The 22,044-nt window shown below is 39.2% G+C and overlaps 1 protein-coding gene across 1 annotated transcript; it reads right to left on the minus strand.

Annotated features, from left to right (window-relative positions):
* Positions 1 to 842: 842 nt before the first annotated feature.
* Positions 843 to 21,499, minus strand: LOC129725586 (acetylcholinesterase-like). Its single transcript, XM_055681589.1, has 5 exons — positions 20,793 to 21,499; positions 14,590 to 14,717; positions 14,390 to 14,526; positions 13,689 to 14,286; positions 843 to 1,585 (listed from the first exon to the last, which is right to left on the minus strand). The coding sequence occupies exons 1-5, from the start codon at positions 21,441 to 21,443 to the stop codon at positions 1,282 to 1,284; spliced, it is 1,818 nt and encodes a 605-aa protein (XP_055537564.1). The 5' UTR covers positions 21,444 to 21,499; the 3' UTR covers positions 843 to 1,281.
* Positions 21,500 to 22,044: the final 545 nt, after the last annotated feature.

Raw genomic sequence — 22,044 nt, forward strand, 5'->3', positions numbered from 1 at the left:
GTTATGTGCTGAGCGTCAAGCAAATAGTTATGATTCTACCTATTTATTACTTCCGTAGCATTTAGCTCTCTCACCTTGTCGATATCAAGTATTCCTAATCTCAAAAGGCTACATGCGTATGTTGGTGCTATTAACTAATCTTCGCCAACACGCATGTTGTAAGTATGCTTCACTCGGTTGATAATTTAGGATTTTCCATGCTACTTAATTGCTGCTACATCAATAAAATTGCAGAAAAACATCTCTGCGAACCAGGACCGGAGAAAAAGCAAATCCTGAAGGCCAGGAAAGATAAAAAGAGATTTGAATTTTGGCTTCAAAGTGCTGAAATAGGTAAGAAGTGATGATGACGAAAATTAGATATTATGGTTTTGGCTTGGTTTAGTTTCTGAAGATAAAATATAGCAAAAATGATGGAATAGATAGCAATACATTTATATATTAAGGTTAAATACAAACCAAAAATAAGAAAATGATCTCAAATTTAAAAATTTTACCAACTTTGCTCTAGAATTCTATCGAATGCTACAAAAGATTTAAAAACAGCTAAAGCTTCTGGAAAACAGATAAGATATTCGAAAAACTGATCTTTAGGAATTTGGCGTAAAGTGCATTCAAAAACCAAAAAGAAGCAAAGCAAACAATTCGGTTTTGGGGACTTTTCCTTATTTTTCTGTGGAAGTAATTTCAACAACGATAAACATGCGAATATAGTTTTTTGGGTATTTAATTTTCGACTTATTTTTCATACACACAAACCGCATGAATTTTAGAAATATTAAATTTGATAAACTCAAAAAGTATTCATGTTCTGGTATATTATTGTTCATAAAATAGTTCAGCTGTTATGGCCAATACTGCCGCGATTTTTAACCCTGTCAATGGTTTTGAATCAAAAAGTTACAATTCCTCCAAATCCAATTGGTCAAAGCGTTTCACTTAGTTAACTTAGGTTTGTACAAAAATTGTTCATCAGAAATGATTGTATCGCAGTAAATTATATCGCATGAGAAACTTACAAAACTGTGTGATTGCTTTATCAATAAACAGTAGACAGCTTTGAACAAATGAAAACACAACACAAAGAAAAAATCTTTTTTACTATCTCCACAAATGGATTCATCGATTCGAATGAACTTACTGCGAATTAGATGCTCCACCATTTGCGCGTAAAAGTTAGTGGCGTTCTTCAGTTCGGTAATTTCCTATCATTAAGGCACGATTCACCGAAAACTTAACGATTATTATTGCTCCATAGTCAGTTCTCACCTCGCGTGACGCTCATAAAAGACCGGTTCTGTGTTGTTTCAGCATGTTTCTCCAGAATTCGGTTCGATGTTTTTGCGGGTCTCGTACAACGGCAACGTCATTGCCGATGTCTAGACAATCCAACTCGAACTCATCCGAATCGAGAGGCATGTTTTGAACGGGTGGCCACCTTACCGGGGCATCACTACCGGTGCCGGTGCTTTCGTGGTCCGGTGTTGGATTATCATGCTTAGCGAAGTTTGTCCAAAGCCGGATCAGGTGAGATCGTACTCGACATTCTCTACTGCTGTCTGGCAGAGTGGGAAGAAGAGGAGAGCTAAAATTAAAAAAAAAACCTAAATTAATCCACCTAGTGGTGCAGAAACCTTTGTTATACTAATTATAATTGTATACTTATTAGTAAGGCTGTGCGAGATTTCGAATGATTTCGTATAATTTCGCAAAACTTGAAATTTCCCAAAATTTCGCGAAATTTCGGTTTCGCGAAATTGCCGAAAAATTTCGTTGAATTTCGCTAAATTCCGCCTAAAATTTCGCGAAATTAAAGTTCCAATTTCGACGATTACAAAATTTCGCGAAATTTCGGACCAAATTTCCCGTGCACATTATTACATTATTTTGGTTTGTGCTCATTGCGACTATAAATTAAACTGAATATATCTCAACAGATATCTGGTATACTAAGTCAGTTATAGAAGAATAAACTCTCAGCCGGTAATTTTTGTTTTTAAAGACAAAACCGTAACATCATGCGGGAGGTATTTTTTATTCACGCAGAGCATAAAATTCATGTCATCACTGAAGTCAAATTCGAGGAATATGAAGCCGTCCAAATGCGCTACAAGGTATCTAGTAATTTGTTTGTAGGAATAAATTTTACGCATCTTTTACGTACATCAAATGTGGTTATATTTGCAGCCCACAAGGTTAAAGAGGTCACTTTTTGTCTTTCGTTTAGGAGGGCATAGCAATTTCTGTCAAAACTAAAGCTCTGAAGCTCTATCTTACAGGCCAAATGTTCTATGCTACTCGACTTGTAAAAATTTTCAAGCGTTTTTTCGGATTTCTCTGTGTTAGAGGACTCCTCTTCGCACACCGTAGTGTATTTAAATGTGTTTTATCAGATAGTTCATTGCTATCACTAGGCTGACCAGATATCATGCCTTATAGTGTGCAGACAGAGTGATCGATGTGTTAAGCAGAAAAAGTTGTAATTGCCTGAATTTTTAGTATTGTTTCAAAACACTCTGACTTCAAAGTCAGCATAAGTTTCAAAATTGCCAGGTACCTTATCAAAAATATTTTAAACGTGTTATCAAAAGAGTATACTTAATCAATGAATGAATAAAAAGTAAATGGTTCGCTATCGTTGAACACATAATTGAGAAATGTTACTCTTGTTTAGGGGACACACAATTTTACAATGTCAAAAACAAGTTCAGATTATGGCATAGAAGTGATTCTGACTTTGCACTTGACGAATATACAAGGTAGAAGAAAAGAAAGGTTAGAAAGAACGAGAAATAAGAGAACGAGGATGATTTCGAATAACTTGATTGAGTAAAGAGAAAACTATTTGTTTGTTGCATTACAACATTCCATTCTAACTGTTGATTGGTTGAAAGAAAAATAATTTTTGGTTTGTTTCAAAGGGGCCGTTCCCAAACACGTAGTCATATATAGGGAGACGGGGGGTGGCTTATCAAAAGACCACGAAAAATCCCTCCGCGTGCGGGTTAACGAATAGACCACGTTGTCTTTTTTCTGACTTATAATTTATTATTGCCACTAAGTCAAGTCGAAGCTTTCGCAATTTTTTAATTAATATATTTATTTGACACTACTAATTAATAAGTGTCACGGAAAGTTTGAGAGTTGTCAGCAATCAACTGTAATCAAATTTTTGAAAAATATTTCAAATTTATCCGAACGAAGAAAATTTTTTTTTGTTTTAAACAGGCTTTGCCTTATATGGCATTTACTTCTTTAGAATAATAGTTCTATTTTGCAATGCGTCGGGATTTATGTTATTTTTCCTGAAAGTATATTTCAATACTCAACGACCGGTAAAAAAATCAACGTTTTGGTCTTAAAAACAATATATAAGACCTGGATGTTCGTGAACTGAAGGAAGAAAGAAAGATGTTTATATTTTGTTCGACATTCAAAAACTTTGTAATTTATTTCAAGGGAAATACGGCTTTTTCAGTCTTAGGGGTGTATCAAAACGCTACTAGATTTTATGTCCGACGTTTCGGCCTTTGAACTTGACCTTCCTAAGGGGATCTACAAGTTTATTAAAAACATTTTATAAAAATAGTACATTTTTTTTTCTTCAAAAACTCTGACATTGTTTTTTTCAAAAAACTTACATATAGTTGTACCGTTTTTCGTACAAAGCTTTACGATAGGTTGTCATAGCTGTCTATAGGATCTCTTTCAAAGTACCTATATTGAAACGTTAGAGTTAGTTTGAGCTTTACTGCCGCTCATGGCAAGTCCGTCCCAATTGCATTTTTATCAATTTTGAGTTTATTTATGGAATCAATTCCTTTTTATATCTACTTTCGATAAAACAAATATTTTTGAATACTTTGTTCTGAGGAACTATGAAAAAAATAGCAAGTTGGTTTGTCCCATAGCAAAAGTGATCGCTAGTCGGTCCCATTGAAAAAATCTTCGCAATTTAACCCCACAGCCAATAATGATTATGAAAAATGTGATATTTACCAAAACTAATGGTCTTCAGGTTTAGAATTGGATGTACCAAGTGATATTCGATTGGAGGTTTGATTAAATTTTACGCGTTCTACATCGTGTGGCTCTAGCTGATAGTACAATGTTTTTTTCAAGACAAAGTTTCCACCAGTAGCTTCTTTCAGCTGTTGTTTGTTGACAGTGAACGCTTTAGGTGTGTCACTGTATTGTTAGTTGAAGCATTCTTGAGTAAATACTACTCTTCGTATTTTATCCGTATTTTATGTAACGACGTGCTTAAGAATTGTTCAATTATTGTCGTGAATTTCGTTTTGAAGAATTTGTCAGTCATATTAAATACTTCGGTACGCTACTTAGCTGTTTTTTAACGGAGCAAACATTTTCCTAAGCTATAGGTATTCTTTCATATTTGTTTCCACTGCTACGTGAAAGCTGTCCGCCGTCACGAACGTGTGTCCGCTCTCAGGAAAATTTAGAACAAGTTCCTACACCTAAACTGACTTTGAATTTATCAGTATGTAAAAACAAAATCTAATTTTATTTTGAGCGGCGCAGTTGGTAGGTATATTGTGTTATGCTTCTCACAAAAAACTTGTTTAATAAAGCACGAAAGAAGGTCATTTATGAATTGACCAGCGATAGATTCATTCCAAACGCACGGTATAGCACCGCCATCGATTTGCAGTAGTTTGTTTTTCATCACCGGTCGTAGCTGGCTATGGGACTGACTTGCTATCATTCTGGCTACGTACCGTAAAAGTAATCGCATGTGAGTCCCAGCTTATGATTTTCAACAAATTTTAATCAAATTTCGGTGTTCATGCAAGTTTTATGATGCAAAAGTGTTAGATTGTCATTGCAGTACTAAATTCTGTTGATGGTATTGATTGAAAAAGCATTTGAGTGCAAAATTTCACCTAAAGCGTTACGATTTTCAATTGGTGTTTTCTCGTCAGCACCAAAACGCAAATGGGACGGACTTGCTATGAGCGGCAGTTTAGAGATTACCTACAAACTTTTACCACATCACAAAGCACGATGCGTTAGTGGATTCAATTTCTTTTTCTCGGGCTTTTTATCGCATCACTCCCCTACGTCCCAGGTTTAAGTAATGCTATCGTCAGGTGCCTAAAAGATGATTACCCGTTGATCACTATGGGGCCGTGTCGACTGGTGTGCCCCAAGGTAGTAACTTGGGGCCAATTCTTTTTCTGCTGTTTATTAATGACCTGGCCAAGTTAGAGCTGCATGGAAAGTTACGTCTCTTTGCTGACGACACGTCAGTCTTCTATCAAGAAACAGAATGCACTGCTATCCAGCTTCAAACTAATTTGATGTCAATGAATCTATCGAAAACCAAGTATATGCTCATTCACTCGTTCCGCAGAGAACTCCCGGCTCGCGAGCCAATTGAAATCGCCAATCGTGTCATCGAAGAAGTATTTGAATACCCATTTCTCGGCCTAACGCTAGACAATAGAATGAACTGGAAGGCCCATCTTGAGTCTCTCAAGCGGAAGCTAACATCACTCTGTGGTATATTAAGGAAGGTTTCATCATTTTTGCCTTTGGCGACTATGAAAACACTATACTTCTCACTAATCCATTCTCGGCTCCAGTACCTAGTTGCAACGTGGGGACTGGCTTGCAAATCTTCTTTGAGAGAGCTACAGGTGATACAAAACAGAAGCTTGAAAGCCGTGTTCCGGAAACCTCATCTGTATCCCACTCATCTACTATACGAAGATCCCAGGGACTCAACCCTACCAATCCGTGTACCCCAGGAGTATCAAATGTTGATCCACTTGCGAAATAACATCACTTCAACCGTCCTTGTCACAAGAAAAATGCACGAAAACCGCTCAAGCAGACAAACTGGTCACCTGTATTTGCCACGATTCAACACGGAATACGGTCGCAAAAAATGTCGTACATTGGTAGCAAACTGTTTAACGACCTCCCCCCATCATGTAAAAATGCCCCCACAACATATATCTTCAAGCGTCGTTTGCGAGCTATCATGAAAACGAAAATACCACAGTATCTAGCCCAATTCTGGATTACACCCGAATACCACAAAACACTACTCACCAATGCCTCTGCCGTACGCCGTAACCAGAGCAACGCCATCAACGCGCGAACCACCAGCACCACCCCACAATTGTCGACAAGTATCATCACCAGCTTCAACTTATAGTTAACAACATCGTATCACACTTCCTTAAAAGAGCAGATGCTCACTGGAAGTGCAAACTTGTTCTAGCGATTCAAGTGTAAAAAATATATCGGAAATAAATTAAATTAAAATTAAATTAAAAGGTTTCACTTATTATCAACTAAATATTTTTCTAGATGATTTCTAGATGAGTATACAATTTACCATAACTATAAGCGAAAAATTTATCGTAGATGATCAATCTGCTTAAACAAATTTTATTTATTTTGATACTCAACAACAAATTAAAAATCCTTTTGAATATACTCAACAGAAAAGCGTATTTTAAATTACTTTCAGGTAAGGAAATTATTGTATTTGTTAAAGACAATGAAATATTATCAATAATTAAACAACCATTATCTGTTTGTTATTTTGGTTTTGAGAAAATGATATTACTGAAAATTCTATTTACAATTTGCGCAATATCTAATAACCAGTTTTCTTGCACCTTCATTTTTTTCATAAATTTTTCATACTTTATTGTACATATATTTGCAGAATAAGATCACAAAACAAAAGACCACGAAAGACCACGGAGGAGAAGGGGGGTATGAAAGGGATCAAAATATGACCACGTAGTTTAGGAATGGTCCCGAATGCATTTTATTATTTTGGGTGTCGCAGAAACTCACAGGGCATATTTTTTTAGGACAAAATTATTTTCTACAACCTTACCAGAGACACTAGTTATGCCAGTCAAACAAACCGATTTAGCTGAAAAAATAATTTTAATCTCCAATTGGACACTCTGTGGGTAATTAAAATATTTTTATAATCGAAACAGTTGGTTTGATTGGCATAGTGCCTTTGGCAAAGTTATAGATAATAATATTGTCCTTCCAAAAATAAACATGTTGTAAATTTTTTTTAAATTTAATTTTTCTTTGATTTCTTCATCGCTTCGGTATTTTTTTTTGTAATTTTTACACAAAAAAAGATTTTTGAAAAATAAGCTTTTTTATGTTAATTTTAATGTTTCTTTTACATTAAAAAAATTAATTTTTCAGAGTTTTTTTTTATCGGAAAGATAAAATTACTGTCTAAAACTTTTCCAGAGACGTCACACTGATCAAAAAACTTTTGGCTCTGAAAATATTTATAATCACAATAACCCTCCCAAAATAGCATTTTAACTAGCTTCTCAGCCTATAGAAACGTTTATGCAAAGTTTAGGCCAAATCTAAAATGACAAAAAATATTGAAACTGAGACATTTTTTGTGGAACTGCTCAGTTAAAAAGTAATTTTAAGTTATATTAAAAAATGTGCAAAAATATTGAAAACTTCAAAGTTTACAGAATAGTTAACTTAAATTTTATTTTCCTCGATTTGATAAAAATGTCACTTAGTCTAGTCTGACTAAACGGTGTTAAAAAAAATTCAATAACACTGGTCGACAAAAGCGAAAAAAAAGTTGCCCTCCAAAGGTTTTACAGCTTTTTAACCATTCCTGTGAATTTTGCTGCTTTTAGAGAATGCAGAAATGCATCAGAAGGCCGCCGAGGAATTGCTTATCGGATTCGTCGCTTTTACGTTTGCATAGGGAACAACTCTTTGGAAAAGTTATCTTTGCTAGGGACACCAAAACTCACAGGAATGGTTGAAAACCTACCTACCATCTCTCATTTTTTCCAGTTCGAGCTCTAGGACAAAACTTGGATTTTGAATGATGAAAGTGCTATGAAAGAAGGATTACTATTTTAAACATAGTTGCATTCAAACCAAAAGAATCAGTTCAGAAGTTCATTAAATTATTATTTACAAAGACATTTCGAGTTTGACCTTTATATCATTTGTATCTATCGCGCTACTATTACCTGCAATATAATTTGTATAAATGAATGCATCAAGATTTTAGTTTTTAACATTTTTGATTTTCTCGTCATTGTCGGTTTATCGATAACTGAATACCTACGTTACTCTTCGTCGACCAGGTAAGCACCTTGCGATCAGCTGTTGAAGGGTACTTCGTTAGCGTACGCTCCAACGTTACAAATCATTGTAATGCTATGTTTCAGAAACATTTATTTTATTTTTCGAAATTTCGCGAAATTTCGCGAAATTTAGAGACCAATTTCGTTTCGTCTCGAGAACTCGAAATCCACCTTGATTTCGTTTCGACTAATTTGGCGAAATCGAAATTAAGGGTTAATTTCGTTTCGTTTCGTTTCGACACCAGAAAAGCCAGTTTCGCACACCCCTACTTATTAGGCTGCCTATAATCGCATATCAGTCCCATCTTCATTTTCATCAAGTTGAGAAAACAGCACGTAAAGGTATTTTTCGTGCTTAAGTTATTTCAACTGTTGAGCGTGGTTTATTCCCATATTTTCGACATGATATAATGAGATAGACATTTACCATAACTTCTCTATAAGAACGACAAGAATGCACGTGGGACTGGTATGCGATTATAGGCAGTAGGCCAGTAAATCACAAATCGTATAGCAACGTAAATCCAATTTCAATTATGAATAAAATGAATTCAAAAGATAATTTTCAGAAGGTGAACCAAAGACGATCGTTGAACTATAGCTTGACGTGGTTTCCGCAAATATTATGGATGTTATCACTGGAGTATATGAGTGTTATTTTTTCAATCGAGAACCAATTTTTAAATGCTGGATAGAAGCAACATATTTTTTTTGAATAAACAGAAACAGTAAACAGTAAATAGTAATAGATAACAAAGATGCTGATTTCATATGGGGGATCAGGTTTTGCTTCAAAAAGAAGAAAAGTAGCTAAGTAAGCATTGCAATTTGCTCTAAAATTAATTTATTTACACCAGTTAAGACGCCCTACGAAAAGTGTAAAAATTATGCAAAGTTGTCGATGATTGTTGCTTTCCTTTGAGAAATAAATAGCGATACGAGAAAAGAGGGATAGAGACGGAGAAAAGCATGGAGAGAGGGATAAATTATCCAGAAAGTAAAATATCCCATGTCTAAAATATACTTTGGTCAAAACTCTACAGTTCAAGCAACCAATAAAAATCGCACTCAGAATGATTTTCAAAGAGCTCCGGGGCTTTCATTTGAGCATGCGAACATCAAAATCGGAATATGCGTACTGTAAAAAGGGTTTTATTTTTATTTTTTTTTGTTCGATTTTGATATACTACCAAGCATGGAAAAGTTCACTCACTAGCAATATTTCATGCAAATATGTTCTTTGATTTATCAGTTATCGTCCAACTATTTCCACTCGCGTACAAGTTTTCCATACAAACGCTGCTGATTGTTTTTCGCTTCTAAGAGTTCCGAATACCATAGAAGGAGACTGAATGATTCAAGCACGATAGTGTTTATTGTATCCAAGTTCACTTGCATTCAAAATTATCGCGAGAAGCTTTGAGATATTATCGCCAGTGATACAAAATTATGAATCCAAATGAACGTTAGATTGCGTTCAATTGTTTGCTTGCCGGAGCAAATAGGTATCATCAATGCTTACGGAAATTGTAGCATGGTGCATTAGCATCTGATACTTGAAATCACCAAGAATCATCGTGGTATATCACGGTGAAAGCACGACGTGGAGTAGCCGAATTACGCCTACAAGCAACCAACATTTGAAAGAATCATTGCGATCGCTTGAGTGCAATCGTTTACGATTCTTTCGTGAAACACTCGCTATATGTTGCTCGCTCCGCCTAAAGCAGGCAATACTGAAACAAAATCATCAAAGAAAGCTACCATATATTTCTTTGCTCTAAGTTGTCGCTTGCAAGCTTGAGAATGTGTAACTTTTAATAGCGATGGTTTGCTAGGATTGAAAGCTTATAAATAGCACGTTCAGAAATGTTACCCGAATGATTGTTATGCGATACGAGTTTTTCCATCCTTGTATACTACACATATAAACAACATATTTACACATCTATACATACAGGCACACATTCACATACATACAGAAACTGTTCAGTTCGTCGATCTGAGTCGATTTTTATACAACACATGGCCCTCCTTACTTACCTTACCAGTCAGCTCCAGGCCGAAGTGTCCCTTGCTGTTCGAAGAAGTCGTGTCCATTCAACTCGGTCCATGGCTGCAGCTCGCCAGCCATGTCGTCTGCGGAGGCCCCGCAGGTCGTCTTCCATTGATCGAGCCACCTTGCTCGCTGCGCGCCCCGTCGCCTTGTTCCAGTCGGGTTGTTATCAAGAACCATTTTCACCGGGTTGTCGTCCGACATCCTAACGACATGCCCAGCCTACCGTAGTCTCCCGATTTTCACCGTTTGAACGATGAGTGGTTCTTCCAGCAGCTGATGCAACTCGTGGTTCATCCGCCTCCGCCATGATCCATCTTCCATCTGCACTCCACCACAGATGGTACGCAACACCTTTCGTTCGAAAACCCCAAGGGCGCGTTGGTCCTCCACGAGCATAGTCCAGGTTTCGTGGCCGTAGAGGATTATCAGTGTTTTGTAGATGGTTAACTTCGTGCGGCGGCGGATTTTATTCGAGCGGAGTGTCCTCCGAAGTCCAAAGTAGGCACGATTTCCTGCCATAAGGCGTCGACGAATTTCTCTGCTGGTGTCGTTGTCAGCAGTCACCAGTGAGCCCAGGTACACGAACTCGTCTACCACCTCGATTTCATCACCGCTAATATGAATTCGTGGCGGGAGGTTGACACTGTCTTCCCTGGAACCTCTTCCTCTCATGTACTTGGTCTTCGATGCGTTTATGGCCAGTCCAATTCGTCCGGCTACAGCCTTCAGTTTGATGTACGTCTCCGTCATCTTTTCTAGGGTTCGTGCTACAATATCAATGTCATCGGCGAAGCCAAAGAGCTGAACAGACCTTCTAAAAATCGTGCCACTCATGTCGATACCAGCCCTACGTATCATACCTTCCAAAGAGAGTGTCCCCGAAACTCGAACTACGCACATCACCCGATTCATCGTCGACTTGACCAACCGTGTCAGTTTATCCGGAAAGCCGTAATCGTGCATAATCTGCCATAGCTGGTCTCGAACGATTGTGTCGTATGCCGATTTAAAGTCGATGAACAAGTGATGTGTGGGCACGTTATACTCACGGCACTTCTGTAGGACCTGCCGTACCGCGAATATTTGGTCCGCGGTGGCGCGGGCACCCATAAATCCCGCTTGGTATTTTCCCACGAATTCCCTTGCAAACGGTGATAGTCGACGGCAAAGTATTTGGGAGAGTACCTTGTAGGCGGCGTTCAGCAACGTGATTGCGCGGTAATTGCAGCAATCCAGCTTGTCGCCTTTTTTGTAGATGGGGCACACTGTACCCTCCATCCACTCCTCCGGTACTACCTCCTCCTCCCAAATCTTGGCAATAACCCAGTGTAGCGCCTTAGCCAGTGATTCACCACCGTGTTTTAACAGCTCGCTGGGGAGTTGGTCAGCTCCAGCGGCTTTATTGTTTTTCAGCCGGCCGATCTCCTCTCGAACCTCCTGGAGGTCAGGGGCTGGGATTCTGTCGTCATCTGCGCGTACACCGAGATCTACTACCACTCCGTCGTCGTCCTCTGCTACATCGCCATTAAGGTGCTCATCGTAGTACTGCTTCCACCTGTCAATCACCTCACACTTGTTCGTGAGAAGGTTGCCGCCCAGGTCCCTGCACATGTCGGCTTGTGGCACATAGCCTTTGCGGGAACAGTTCAGCTTCTCGTAGAACTTTCGTGTGTCATTCGCACGGTACAGTACCTCCATCGCCTCGCGATCCCGATCTTCCTCCTGGCGCTTCTTCTTCCGAAAGACCGAGTTTTGCCTGTTCCGTGCGCGTCGGTAGCGCTCCACGTTCGCCCTCGTTTGGTGTTGCAGCATTCTCGCTCGTGCTGCATTCTTCTTTTCCACTAACTGTTTGCACTCGTCGTCAAACCAGTCGTTTCTCCTGTTCGGAGCCATAGTACCAAGCGCCGCTACAGCAGTACTACCTATGGCTGATCGAATGTCCCTCCAGCCATCTTCAAGAGTAGCTGCGCCAAGCTGCTCTTCCGTTGGTAATGCTGCTTCCAGCTGCTGCGCGTACTCCCGCGCAACCTCGGCGTCCCGTAGTTGCCCGATGTTTGGTCGCGGTGGGCGACTTTGACGCGTGTTTCGCACCGTCGAAAGTTTTGAGCGCATGCATACTGCAACAAGGTAATGGTCCGAATCAATATTCGCACTGCGGTAGGTGCGAACGTTGATGACGTCAGAGAAGAATTTACCATCGATTAGGACGTGGTCGATTTGGTTCTCCACTTGTAAGTCAGGTGATCACCAGGTGGCTTTGTGGATGTCTTTGCGGGGGAAGAAGGTACTTCTGACTACCATACCGCGGGAGGCTGCAAAGTTCACACATCGTTGGCCGTTATCATTTGATGCGCCGTGCAGGCTATTCGGCCCTATCACCGGTCTGTACATTGCCTCCCGTCCTATCTGAGCGTTCATATCACCGATGACGATCTTAACGTCCTGTTGCGGACAGCTATCATACACATGCTCCAGCTGCGCATAGAACGCTTCTTTCTCATCGTCGGCTCTTCCTTCGTGTGGGCAGTGCACGTTGATGATGCTGTAGTTGAAGAACCGGCCCTTAATTCTCAACTTACACATCCTCGCACTGATCGGCTGCCACCCGATCACGCGTTGGCGCATCCTACCCAGCACTATAAAGCCCGTCCCAAGCTCGTTGGTAGTGCCTCCGCTCTGATAAAAGGTAGCCTCTCGATGTCCGCTTTCCATACCTTCTGTCCCGACCAGCAAAGTTCCTGCAGTGCTACGATTTCGAAGTTGCGTGGATTTAGTTCATCATATATGATCCTGTCGCAGCCGTGAAAGCCTAACGATCTGCAGTTCCATGTACCGAATTTCCAATCGTAGTCCTTATTTCGTCGCCTAGGTCTGTGCCGATTGTTCCGATCCGTATTAACTTCTTCGATATTTGCAACATTTGGTGTTTTTCGGGGCGGCTTGTTGGGCCTTCTCCAACCCCCTGTCTCGCCGGAGAGCCATCGTGTCAGCTCTGGCCCTCCGTGCCATTCATTTTGCCTTAAAAGTTGAATGTCTAATATAAAAAATACTCTTTGATCAATAATTCAAAATCTAAGCCACTAATCGAAAATCCACTCGGTAGCATTCTGGGGGAGAACAGTAGCTTTCGTTTGCGTATAAGATCATCAAAATCGGATATTCCGTTCTGTAAGAAAGGTGCGTTAGTTTTTTGCGGCACATACATACAGACAACATACATACACACACACACATACACACACACATACACACACACACATACACACGAACAGACATTGCTCAGTTCGTCGAGCTGAGTCGAATGGTATATACGATTCAGCCCTCCGGATCTTGGATCTATTTTGCGTTTTTGGACCGATTTTATAACCTTTGTTTAGTATAGCAAAGGTAATAGTTTAACAAAGGTAATAGTATAACAAAGGTAAAAAGGTAATAGTATAACAAAGGTAAAACATAACAGATAAAAGTGTTTCACGAAAAATCATGCTTACTCAAACAAATAAAACGCGTCATCGCCGTGACTGGCTCCTTTCAGATCACTGGTTTTCGAAAAGCCCTTGAACAAACTGAATCGACCGTGAAACGTGAATTGATAGTGATAGTGTCGTACGCTGGGTTGATGTTTCGCCAACCATTCGGCACTGATCATCGTTGTCGTGATAAACGTAATATCAGACATTAGATCACACATTTGCTGTTTGGTTCGGTTAGAAAAGCTGTCATCCTGGAAGTAGAATTTTTTAATTTCTCGACCAACTTCCAAACAATTGAGTTCGGGGTTCTCCTTCAGGAAGCAGGGAACCAGTCGCTGAGGTTCCTTATCGAACGCTGTCTTCTGATGCTTTCGCTGCATGTGATACATCGCCAGGGTGCCCTCGCTGCTGTTGCAGCCTGTTATCAATGGAATTCGAATGGTGTCGAAGTCCTTCAGAATCCGTTCCGGACTCCGGGTGATTATGCTGTCCTCTGTTTCGGATGGTTCGATTACCGGTCGAAAGAGATAATTCATAGCGAGTTTTTTCTCCTCTTCGATGGCTACATCTTGCTGGTGTTTTACAATCAGTTTTGCAGGTGCATTCATGAGTGTTTCTAAAATAATGATTTGAGAATAATATCGGCCACTGTTTGCCAACGAGAACTCGTCGATCGAAGTTTGTTCTCCACTTAAGAGCTCTCGCTTATGAGCACTCACCGTAGACACCTACATCGGAATTGCCGCGATAGCCAAGAGCTTTCGCTAATTTGCGCGCTTTGTTCGCTGGGTCAACTTGGAAGAATGATTCCGTACAAACAACACCACTTTGGCATATTGCTCGGTTGAAGTATTTTCTGCAAAGAAACCAGTTTTGTTTTGGTAGTTCTTCGGCTCAGCTCAGAACAAAATTTGCTAACCTGGAATTTTCCGAAAGATAGTGTAAGTAAGTGGACCAGCTGCCGGCACTTTCTCCGAAAATTGTTACGTTTTTGGGATCTCCGCCAAAGTTGTGGATGTTTTCCTGTACCCACTTGAAGGCTAGCACCTGAAAATATTTATTTAAATTAAACTTATCGAGAAAGATTGTTTTGTGAAATTGTTTTCCGGAATAATTCATTTTTATTACAGGGTGCGTGACAAATTTCAAATAGCAGCATGCTGCAGCAGCGTTGCTGGGAAAATTCAATGGTGAAATCAAAGAAATAGTTATCGGTTTCCGTTATACTCTACTAATTTTTTTTTCAATGGTGAGCCGTTCGTCAGACATTCATTCAGTTTGGGGTGAATAACTTTTTCCACAAGAATCGTAGCAATCGAAGAATTTTTCCCAGGAAAATTTCCTACAAATATCATGTATCGATGTATTTTTAGAAGTCAACTGGACATCTCCAGGAAATAAGTTTTAAATAAGTGGATTTTCCCATATAAAATCGTATGGAAACTTTAAAAATCGGGCGCAAAAATGGGATGTTATACATGTTTACATTGAACATCACTTTTGAAATAAACTTTGTTAAAAATTTTGCAACGATGATTTTTTATACCGTCACATTTGGGCTACTTTTAAATTTTTCTTGGATTCAACGAGCATGAGCTGAACATCAAAAACGGATCGCTGGTGGTTGGTTACCGGACCAGAATAATTTTCAAGTTCCAGTGGATGCTAAAGTCGACTCAAATGGCAGCTTTTTTGACAAAAAAGTTGAAAAAGTTAGGTAGTGTGGCGAATATGCGATTATTAAAAACACGAAACCCATAAAATGTCGAATGTTCCAGTTATGTGATCATAGGCAGTAAAGATGAATTGAAAGAATGACATCCGACCCATGTGATGGTTCTAGGCGTAGTCTTCAGCGGGACTGTAATGCAAATTTTTTTTTTGATCAAGGACTGAATCTGCCGGTACCCGGATAACTGTCCCATAATGAGAAAACAACATGTTGAGAAAACGGCGATTTAATATTATCCGTGAATTTTCGGATTTCCAGCAATTACATCCAGAACCAATGACTATAACAGTTTCAAGGCACCACAAGTTTATCGTTGAGAACAAAAAACCATGGATGAAATTGGTTTTACGTTATATAACTTGAAAAAAAAAGACAAAATGGGACAAAATATGCGGGTACATTTCAAAAGTACTTGCATGTTTCGTCTCATTACATATAAATTCAACCAGCAACAGGCAGTATCATTGGCAACGTAGATTGTACTACAGAAAAACAACATTAGTCTAGTTAATTGAATGACATACTTGTATATGCCAAAAATAATCCGATATACACTAATCTGGAGCAAAATTATATGTTTGCAGTTTGCACCACTATGCAGTGGGACTGTAATGCGGGTACTTTCAATATGGGACAAAAACAACTTGGTATTTTTTCCATAAAAAAGTATCAATTTTTTTTTTTTTTCAGAAAAAATGATAGCAATTAGGTTGATTCCCGATGATAACTCAAAAATGACCAAAATCAGTGTGGGATAGTTATGCGGGTACCGGCAGTGAAGGTAACAGCCGGTGTATCCTCGAAGGTTCTGCGAGATGTTGTTATTCCTTAGAGGAAGAAGGTTGCTGCTGCTCGTAATTTCATTTTCCAAGAATGCAGAGCACCTGCTCATAATGCCAAGAAAATACATAACTGGCTCGCTGAAAATGTTCCGAAGTTTTGGGATGATAACACTTGGCCTTTGGCAATCTTTTGGAATATTTTGTGTGTGGCGTCGTTGAACGGGATAACAATAGAACGCCTCACACCTCACTTAGGTCGCTCAAAGCTAAGATCATGGAGGTGATGATATCTATCAAAGCGCCTTTCAACACACGCAAAAGTAAGATCTTGCGAAACCAGTACAAAATTGTGAATTTTTTGCGCAATCGTTGATGTAGTTTGAAACCAGTACAATGATTGCGTGTTTGGCATAACGCAATTGATGCTCAAGCGTTTTGTGAATGTATTTGGCAGCTCCAAACTACTACACTTATGTCGTTTTCGTTTTCGCGGTGTAGCTACACTCGGACTACACTTTTGACACCGTAAATGTTTTATTTCACTTTCCGGACTACATTATTTCTGTCTCTGACTACCCTTTTTCTGTCCCGGACTACACCCGAAAAAAGCAGAGTGTACTGTAGGAAGTTACCAACACATTCAAACGTATGAGTCAAAACTGGTTTGGTAAATTTTTCTTCAGCACATTTGCGAGATGGACATATGAAATGGAAACGAGACAAAATGACGATGGCGATAATGACCAAAACAAAAAAAATTGACAGCTCACGCATACTAATGCAACTACACTGGAAATGTTTTATTTGAAGCTGAAAAGTGTAGTTCGGAAAAGTGTAGCTACACCACGAAAACGAATCCGACATATGTCAATGTATTCGCAGTACAACTGTTGCGTTATCTTTTTCACACATTTATTGTGCGATTTTGGTGCAAAATTTGTGCAAATCGGGAAGTACATTGATTGTACAAGACTTGAACTTTTGCGTGCAGTGATCGAAAAGGGACCCAATTGTTTGAATGATTTAACTTACAATTCCCATATATGTTACGAAACAAATGAACCACAAAACATTCATCGCATATATAACTAACTGGTGAAGATTTCTTATAACATGTCGTTTACTGCAAAAATTCGTCACGCCGGCCCTAAAGCTATAGTTGCCCTAGAAGGATTAGAGCATTTTAATCATTCCTGCAAAATTTGAAGCCCCAAGTGTAGTAATTACTCGCCGGGTTCGTCTCTTCAACGTTAGGTTTATGAGAAAACTCATTTAAGTCTCTGAAAAAGTTATCCGTTCTAGAGGCACCAAAATTCACAGGAATGGGTAAAAAGTTATAATCTTCCTTTTCTTCAGTTTAAGCTCTAAAGCCAAACCTTTGTTTACCAGTAATATAATATACATTTTTAATATTTCTAAAACGCTCAATTTTTCGGTTATACATAACTTCGGTAAAGTTTCTTGCATATTTTGACACACACTTCAAAAATCCGGAACATTTCCGGTGTCCGTTGGTCCCGTCAAATTCCCTTGTATTTTTTGGAAACTAGAATAGTTTTCCAGTAAAATAAAATCGGTTTCATCAAAATTTATTCATCACCAAAATTCATTCATTTTCAAGCTCTGACAATTTAAAAATTTACAAAATTTTGCCTGTCTCAATCATTTTGTTTACCCCCTGTATATATTAAAATAATGGCTTTTGATAATTTACAAGAAATTGTTACTAGCATGTTAAACAACACACCATCATTATTCGTTCAACCTTCAAGCAAGGAAGTTTAATAGGTTATGGGCCCAAAATTTTGCTTTGAACCCTGAAGATACGTTTCAAAATCGCAAAATTCCTCAAGAATCGCAAAGATGGGCCGACTGGAACACCTGAGACTGAACATGATTTGGCGCTATGTTGATTTTGGAATTCGACCGACTGAACACGTGGCCATGAAAAAGCAAGCGGGGAATCAAGCGGAGGCTCGAGGCTGGTGACCAGCAGGCAAATGCGACCATCGGATTGTTCATCGAGCCAAACTAGATCAATATAATTTGGAATGCGACCATCACCGAACAAGCTTGCTAAGAAATCACCTCGAAAAATCTTCACTGGAGTTCCGAGTACCTAACGACAGCTTTGGAGTGTGGATCTTGAACTAGTGAAACGAAAAATCATCGGCGGGGTTTGGAAGCGAGGCTGTTCGAAGGGACCGGAATCTATTTTGAAAACGAATGAAGAGTAGGAATGAACGATGGTTTGTCTTCATCGGCAGGAACCGGGTCATAAGAAGGAATCCGACATCGTGATTCAATGATTTTGATAATAGTTCTGTTTATTCCGGATTAGGGGGCGAACTTCAAACTCTAACATCGAGATCCTGAGGCACGGACTACGTGTGCCGTGTTAATGTAGTGGGAACGCTTCAAAGTAAAATGGCTCGAGTACCTTTTCCCAAGTAAGCAAACAAACAATCGGATGACGTAATATGTGTGGATCAATGAAGATTGTAATTCTCGGCAGTCCTAGAATCAATAAGTTCGAATACAACCTTTCATCGTTGTATAGGTGCATTCCCGTCCCATATAAACATCTCGTGGTTCCAGAGGGCCGCGTGCGTCGGTGATGGTTTGGAGCCGTATCCAGGTGTGGGAAGCCCCCATTGGTGTTTATCGAGAAATAACGTGAAAATCAACGCCGCGTGCCGTAAGGCCTATGTTACGGAGAAGGTTGCGGCCCGGCACTTCGGGACCTTTATGGGAAGGCTCTTTACGTCCTTCACCGGTCCACACGGTGAACATTACCCAAGCGTGGTGCCGGGAGAATTCGACTGACTTTCTTGATAAGGTTTTGTGACCTCCCAACTCCCTGGACCTTAATCCCCTGGACTTTTATGTATAGTATATACTGGGCCGGGTTTAGGTGGTGGGGGCCCGGAGCAGATATTTTCGTGGGGCCTTTTTTATCTTAAAATATTTAATGTTAATTAAGGTTTTGTGACTCCCAAAATCTTGGACCTTAATCACTCGAACTGTTTGAACGATGCATTGTAAAATCAATGTAGGATAGAATATCAAAAAATGTAGCAGAGATTTGTTCGAAGTTGCATATCTGTTCTGTGCTGTCAGTCAAGATGTATACCAGACCAAATGTTTGAACAAAATTGAACAAAACACCATGTCGATGAAAGATATGTGTTTTGACCAGATAAAATATCACATTACGTCAAAAAAACAAAAACGTTCCTGAACAACCACTCGACGCCATTTGTACTAAAAATACGTAACCCAATGAATTTATCAAATCTACAAAACTGCTCGTAATCGATAAAAAATCCTTTTCTGTATAAGACGAATTCGACGCGAATAGATCATTGCACACGAAAAATAACCCCACTTTTTGACACTTCCCACGGGTTTGTTTACAAGGTGTTCTATTCACTTGTTATGTGATCGATGAATGATACGAGTACGAAAAAGATGGGAAAACTCTCCGCCTATGCGAATTTGTTACTGTGATCTTTTGGTTTATTCTTGGAAACGCAATTTTTAACAACCATTTTCAACGAACCAAAAATTTTTCTATGTAAACAAACACGCGATAACTGTCAAATCTCTTTCTTCTTCTTATTTTGTGACGTCACCGTGCAATGATCTATGAGGTAATGAACGAACGAAATGTAAACAAGGAGAATACATTCCACAAAACCGGTTTTGCAATAGATCATTGCTCGATAACGTCGTTTGACAGTTCCGGAATGTAAATTTTGCGGATCAAGATTTTTCTTCGACAGAGCCAAAAGAGGTTTATGTTTTGGTGCTATCGGGATTTGTTTTTAATATTATTAGTTTCTCATGCGCTTTCTAATGGAATAGGTCACAATCTTCGTAAGTACAAAAATAATTCGATTTATCGCACCAAATTCGAACACTTTGTAAACAAACTTCCCGGAACTGTAAAAAAGTTAGGTTAGGCCGCTACACGCAATGATCTATATAGTTATATTTGAGGATGACACTATTCTGTTGGAACATCTAATAATGTTGTAGTGCAGCACCTTTGGATGAGGATTCACATAATCTAATAAATCGGTGAAAACATAAATAGCTACTGTTGAATATCAGTACGACAAAATAGTTTATCACGGTTGTATAATCTATAATTTCTTTTTTTACTAGTTTTTTTATTGTACCTAGTGACATCTGCTGAATAATCAAGACTATTTTATAACTTCTTGTCGTTTATGAACATATTGGTCAACTGAATTATGAGAGAAAAAAATTTGACAAGCATAACCGAAAGCTCACTTCTAATCTAATCTTATCATCGATATTTGCTCAAATCGAGAATATGGTGGTATTTCCCAGTGCTGCACCAAGAAGAAGCATTCGTAAGTGATAAATAAAAATACTAATAGCTTTATCGTATTTTTTACCGTCAACTTAGAGGTCAAATCTGTGACTATTTTTAAATTCATTAGCATTAGCTAAGCGAAAATCTTGACTAAATGGTTTGTTCTGATGCTTTTCAAATGTCAACCGCTTTTCGAGTCATAATATCTCAATGTATTCATCTTTTGGGTTTGTTGTTTTGTTTTGAATGCACCTGATTCATACCTGATCCTTGAGGCCTGCATTTCCAAAGATACCCATGCTGGGGAGGCACAGAAATCCCAACGGACCAAGACGGTAGTTCATTATGACCACGATAACCCCCTCTTGAACCAGAGGCGAAGGGTCAAACATAAAGCTACTGGCCGAACTACTAATATATCCACCGCCGTGGATATATATCATGACCGGCAGCCGTGGGGCATCATTCTCCTTGGTAGGTAACTTCGGTGAATACACGCTAAGATTCAGGGCTTTCTCCTCCGATCCGACCACGAGGAAGGTGAGAAACGTGTTTGGTTGAATGCACAAACTTCCATCCACACAACAGTCAATTATTGGAACCTCAAATTCTTCCAGTGGAACCGGAGGCTTGAAGCGCAATTCACCGATTGGTGGTTTGGCGTAGGGAATTCCCTTGAAACAGTAACAGGAAGAACCATCCGGTAGGGTCTTACAGATACCACGTACTTTTCCTTGTTTCACTTGCACTATGGGACGAACCTGAGCACAACGTCGACACTGGTCTAATTGATTTTGAATTACATACTTTCCAGTGCCGATCACCAGTCGATAAACCGCCCGGAGAAATTCGAACATGTTTGTAACAGTTGCATGCACCGGACCCCGGACACTGCTAAAGGTTTGAGTTTCCATTGATCGTATTTTTATGTTCCACTGCGCAGATAAGCAAGAACCACACCGGTTTCCATTGAGCGTTTGAAACGAACTAAGCTAAGCCAAAACGAATAAATTCCATCGAACCTGTTCTGAAATACAAGTCCTTGATTCTGGCTGATGGCGGTTTTTTGGCGGTTCGCGCTTAAACAAAAAAGCCCAAATACGTGAACAATATTGGCAGGTTGGTCCGTGTGTGCTACAGAATAATGAATTGTTTAGGAAAGGCTGTAATTTCGCTTTGACAAAGAGGTACATTTCCGAGTATCATCACACATAGGTGGGTAGATACATTAATTAATTAATTAATTTTTTTTTTAATGAATATCTTGACGTCGCTTTTTACTCTTACACTTGAAAGCTACTGTCGATTTGGATTTCGTCACTTACGATCAAATCTAATTGGTTTTATATTCTCTTTTTTGCTTCTCGTGGCTGCCACGGTACAGAGAGAACTGAAAGCAAAAAAATACCATTATTTGCTTGGATTAGCCTGTAAGATTTTTGCAATTGAAATAAATTGAGTCTTCTGGAATGGTTCAAACACTATTTTGTTTACTTTTTACTTTTCAAGGTCAAC

The sequence above is a fragment of the Wyeomyia smithii genome, chromosome 2, assembly GCF_029784165.1.
Source record: "Wyeomyia smithii strain HCP4-BCI-WySm-NY-G18 chromosome 2, ASM2978416v1, whole genome shotgun sequence".
Classification (NCBI taxonomy): domain Eukaryota; kingdom Metazoa; phylum Arthropoda; class Insecta; order Diptera; family Culicidae; genus Wyeomyia; species Wyeomyia smithii.

What these genes read in the sequence shown, in the direction of transcription:
- LOC129725586 (XM_055681589.1), bottom strand. Translation starts at nt 21,443, where the DNA reads ATGGAAACTCAAACCTTTAGCAGTGTCCGGGGTCCGGTGCATGCAACT. An exon ending in ATGCAGGCCTCAAGGATCAG is followed by an intron (nt 14,718 to 20,792) that starts GTATGAATCAGG and finishes AAATATTTTCAG; the next exon opens with GTGCTAGCCTTCAAGTGGGT. An exon ending in TATCTTTCGGAAAATTCCAG is followed by an intron (nt 14,527 to 14,589) that starts GTTAGCAAATTT and finishes GTTTCTTTGCAG; the next exon opens with AAAATACTTCAACCGAGCAA.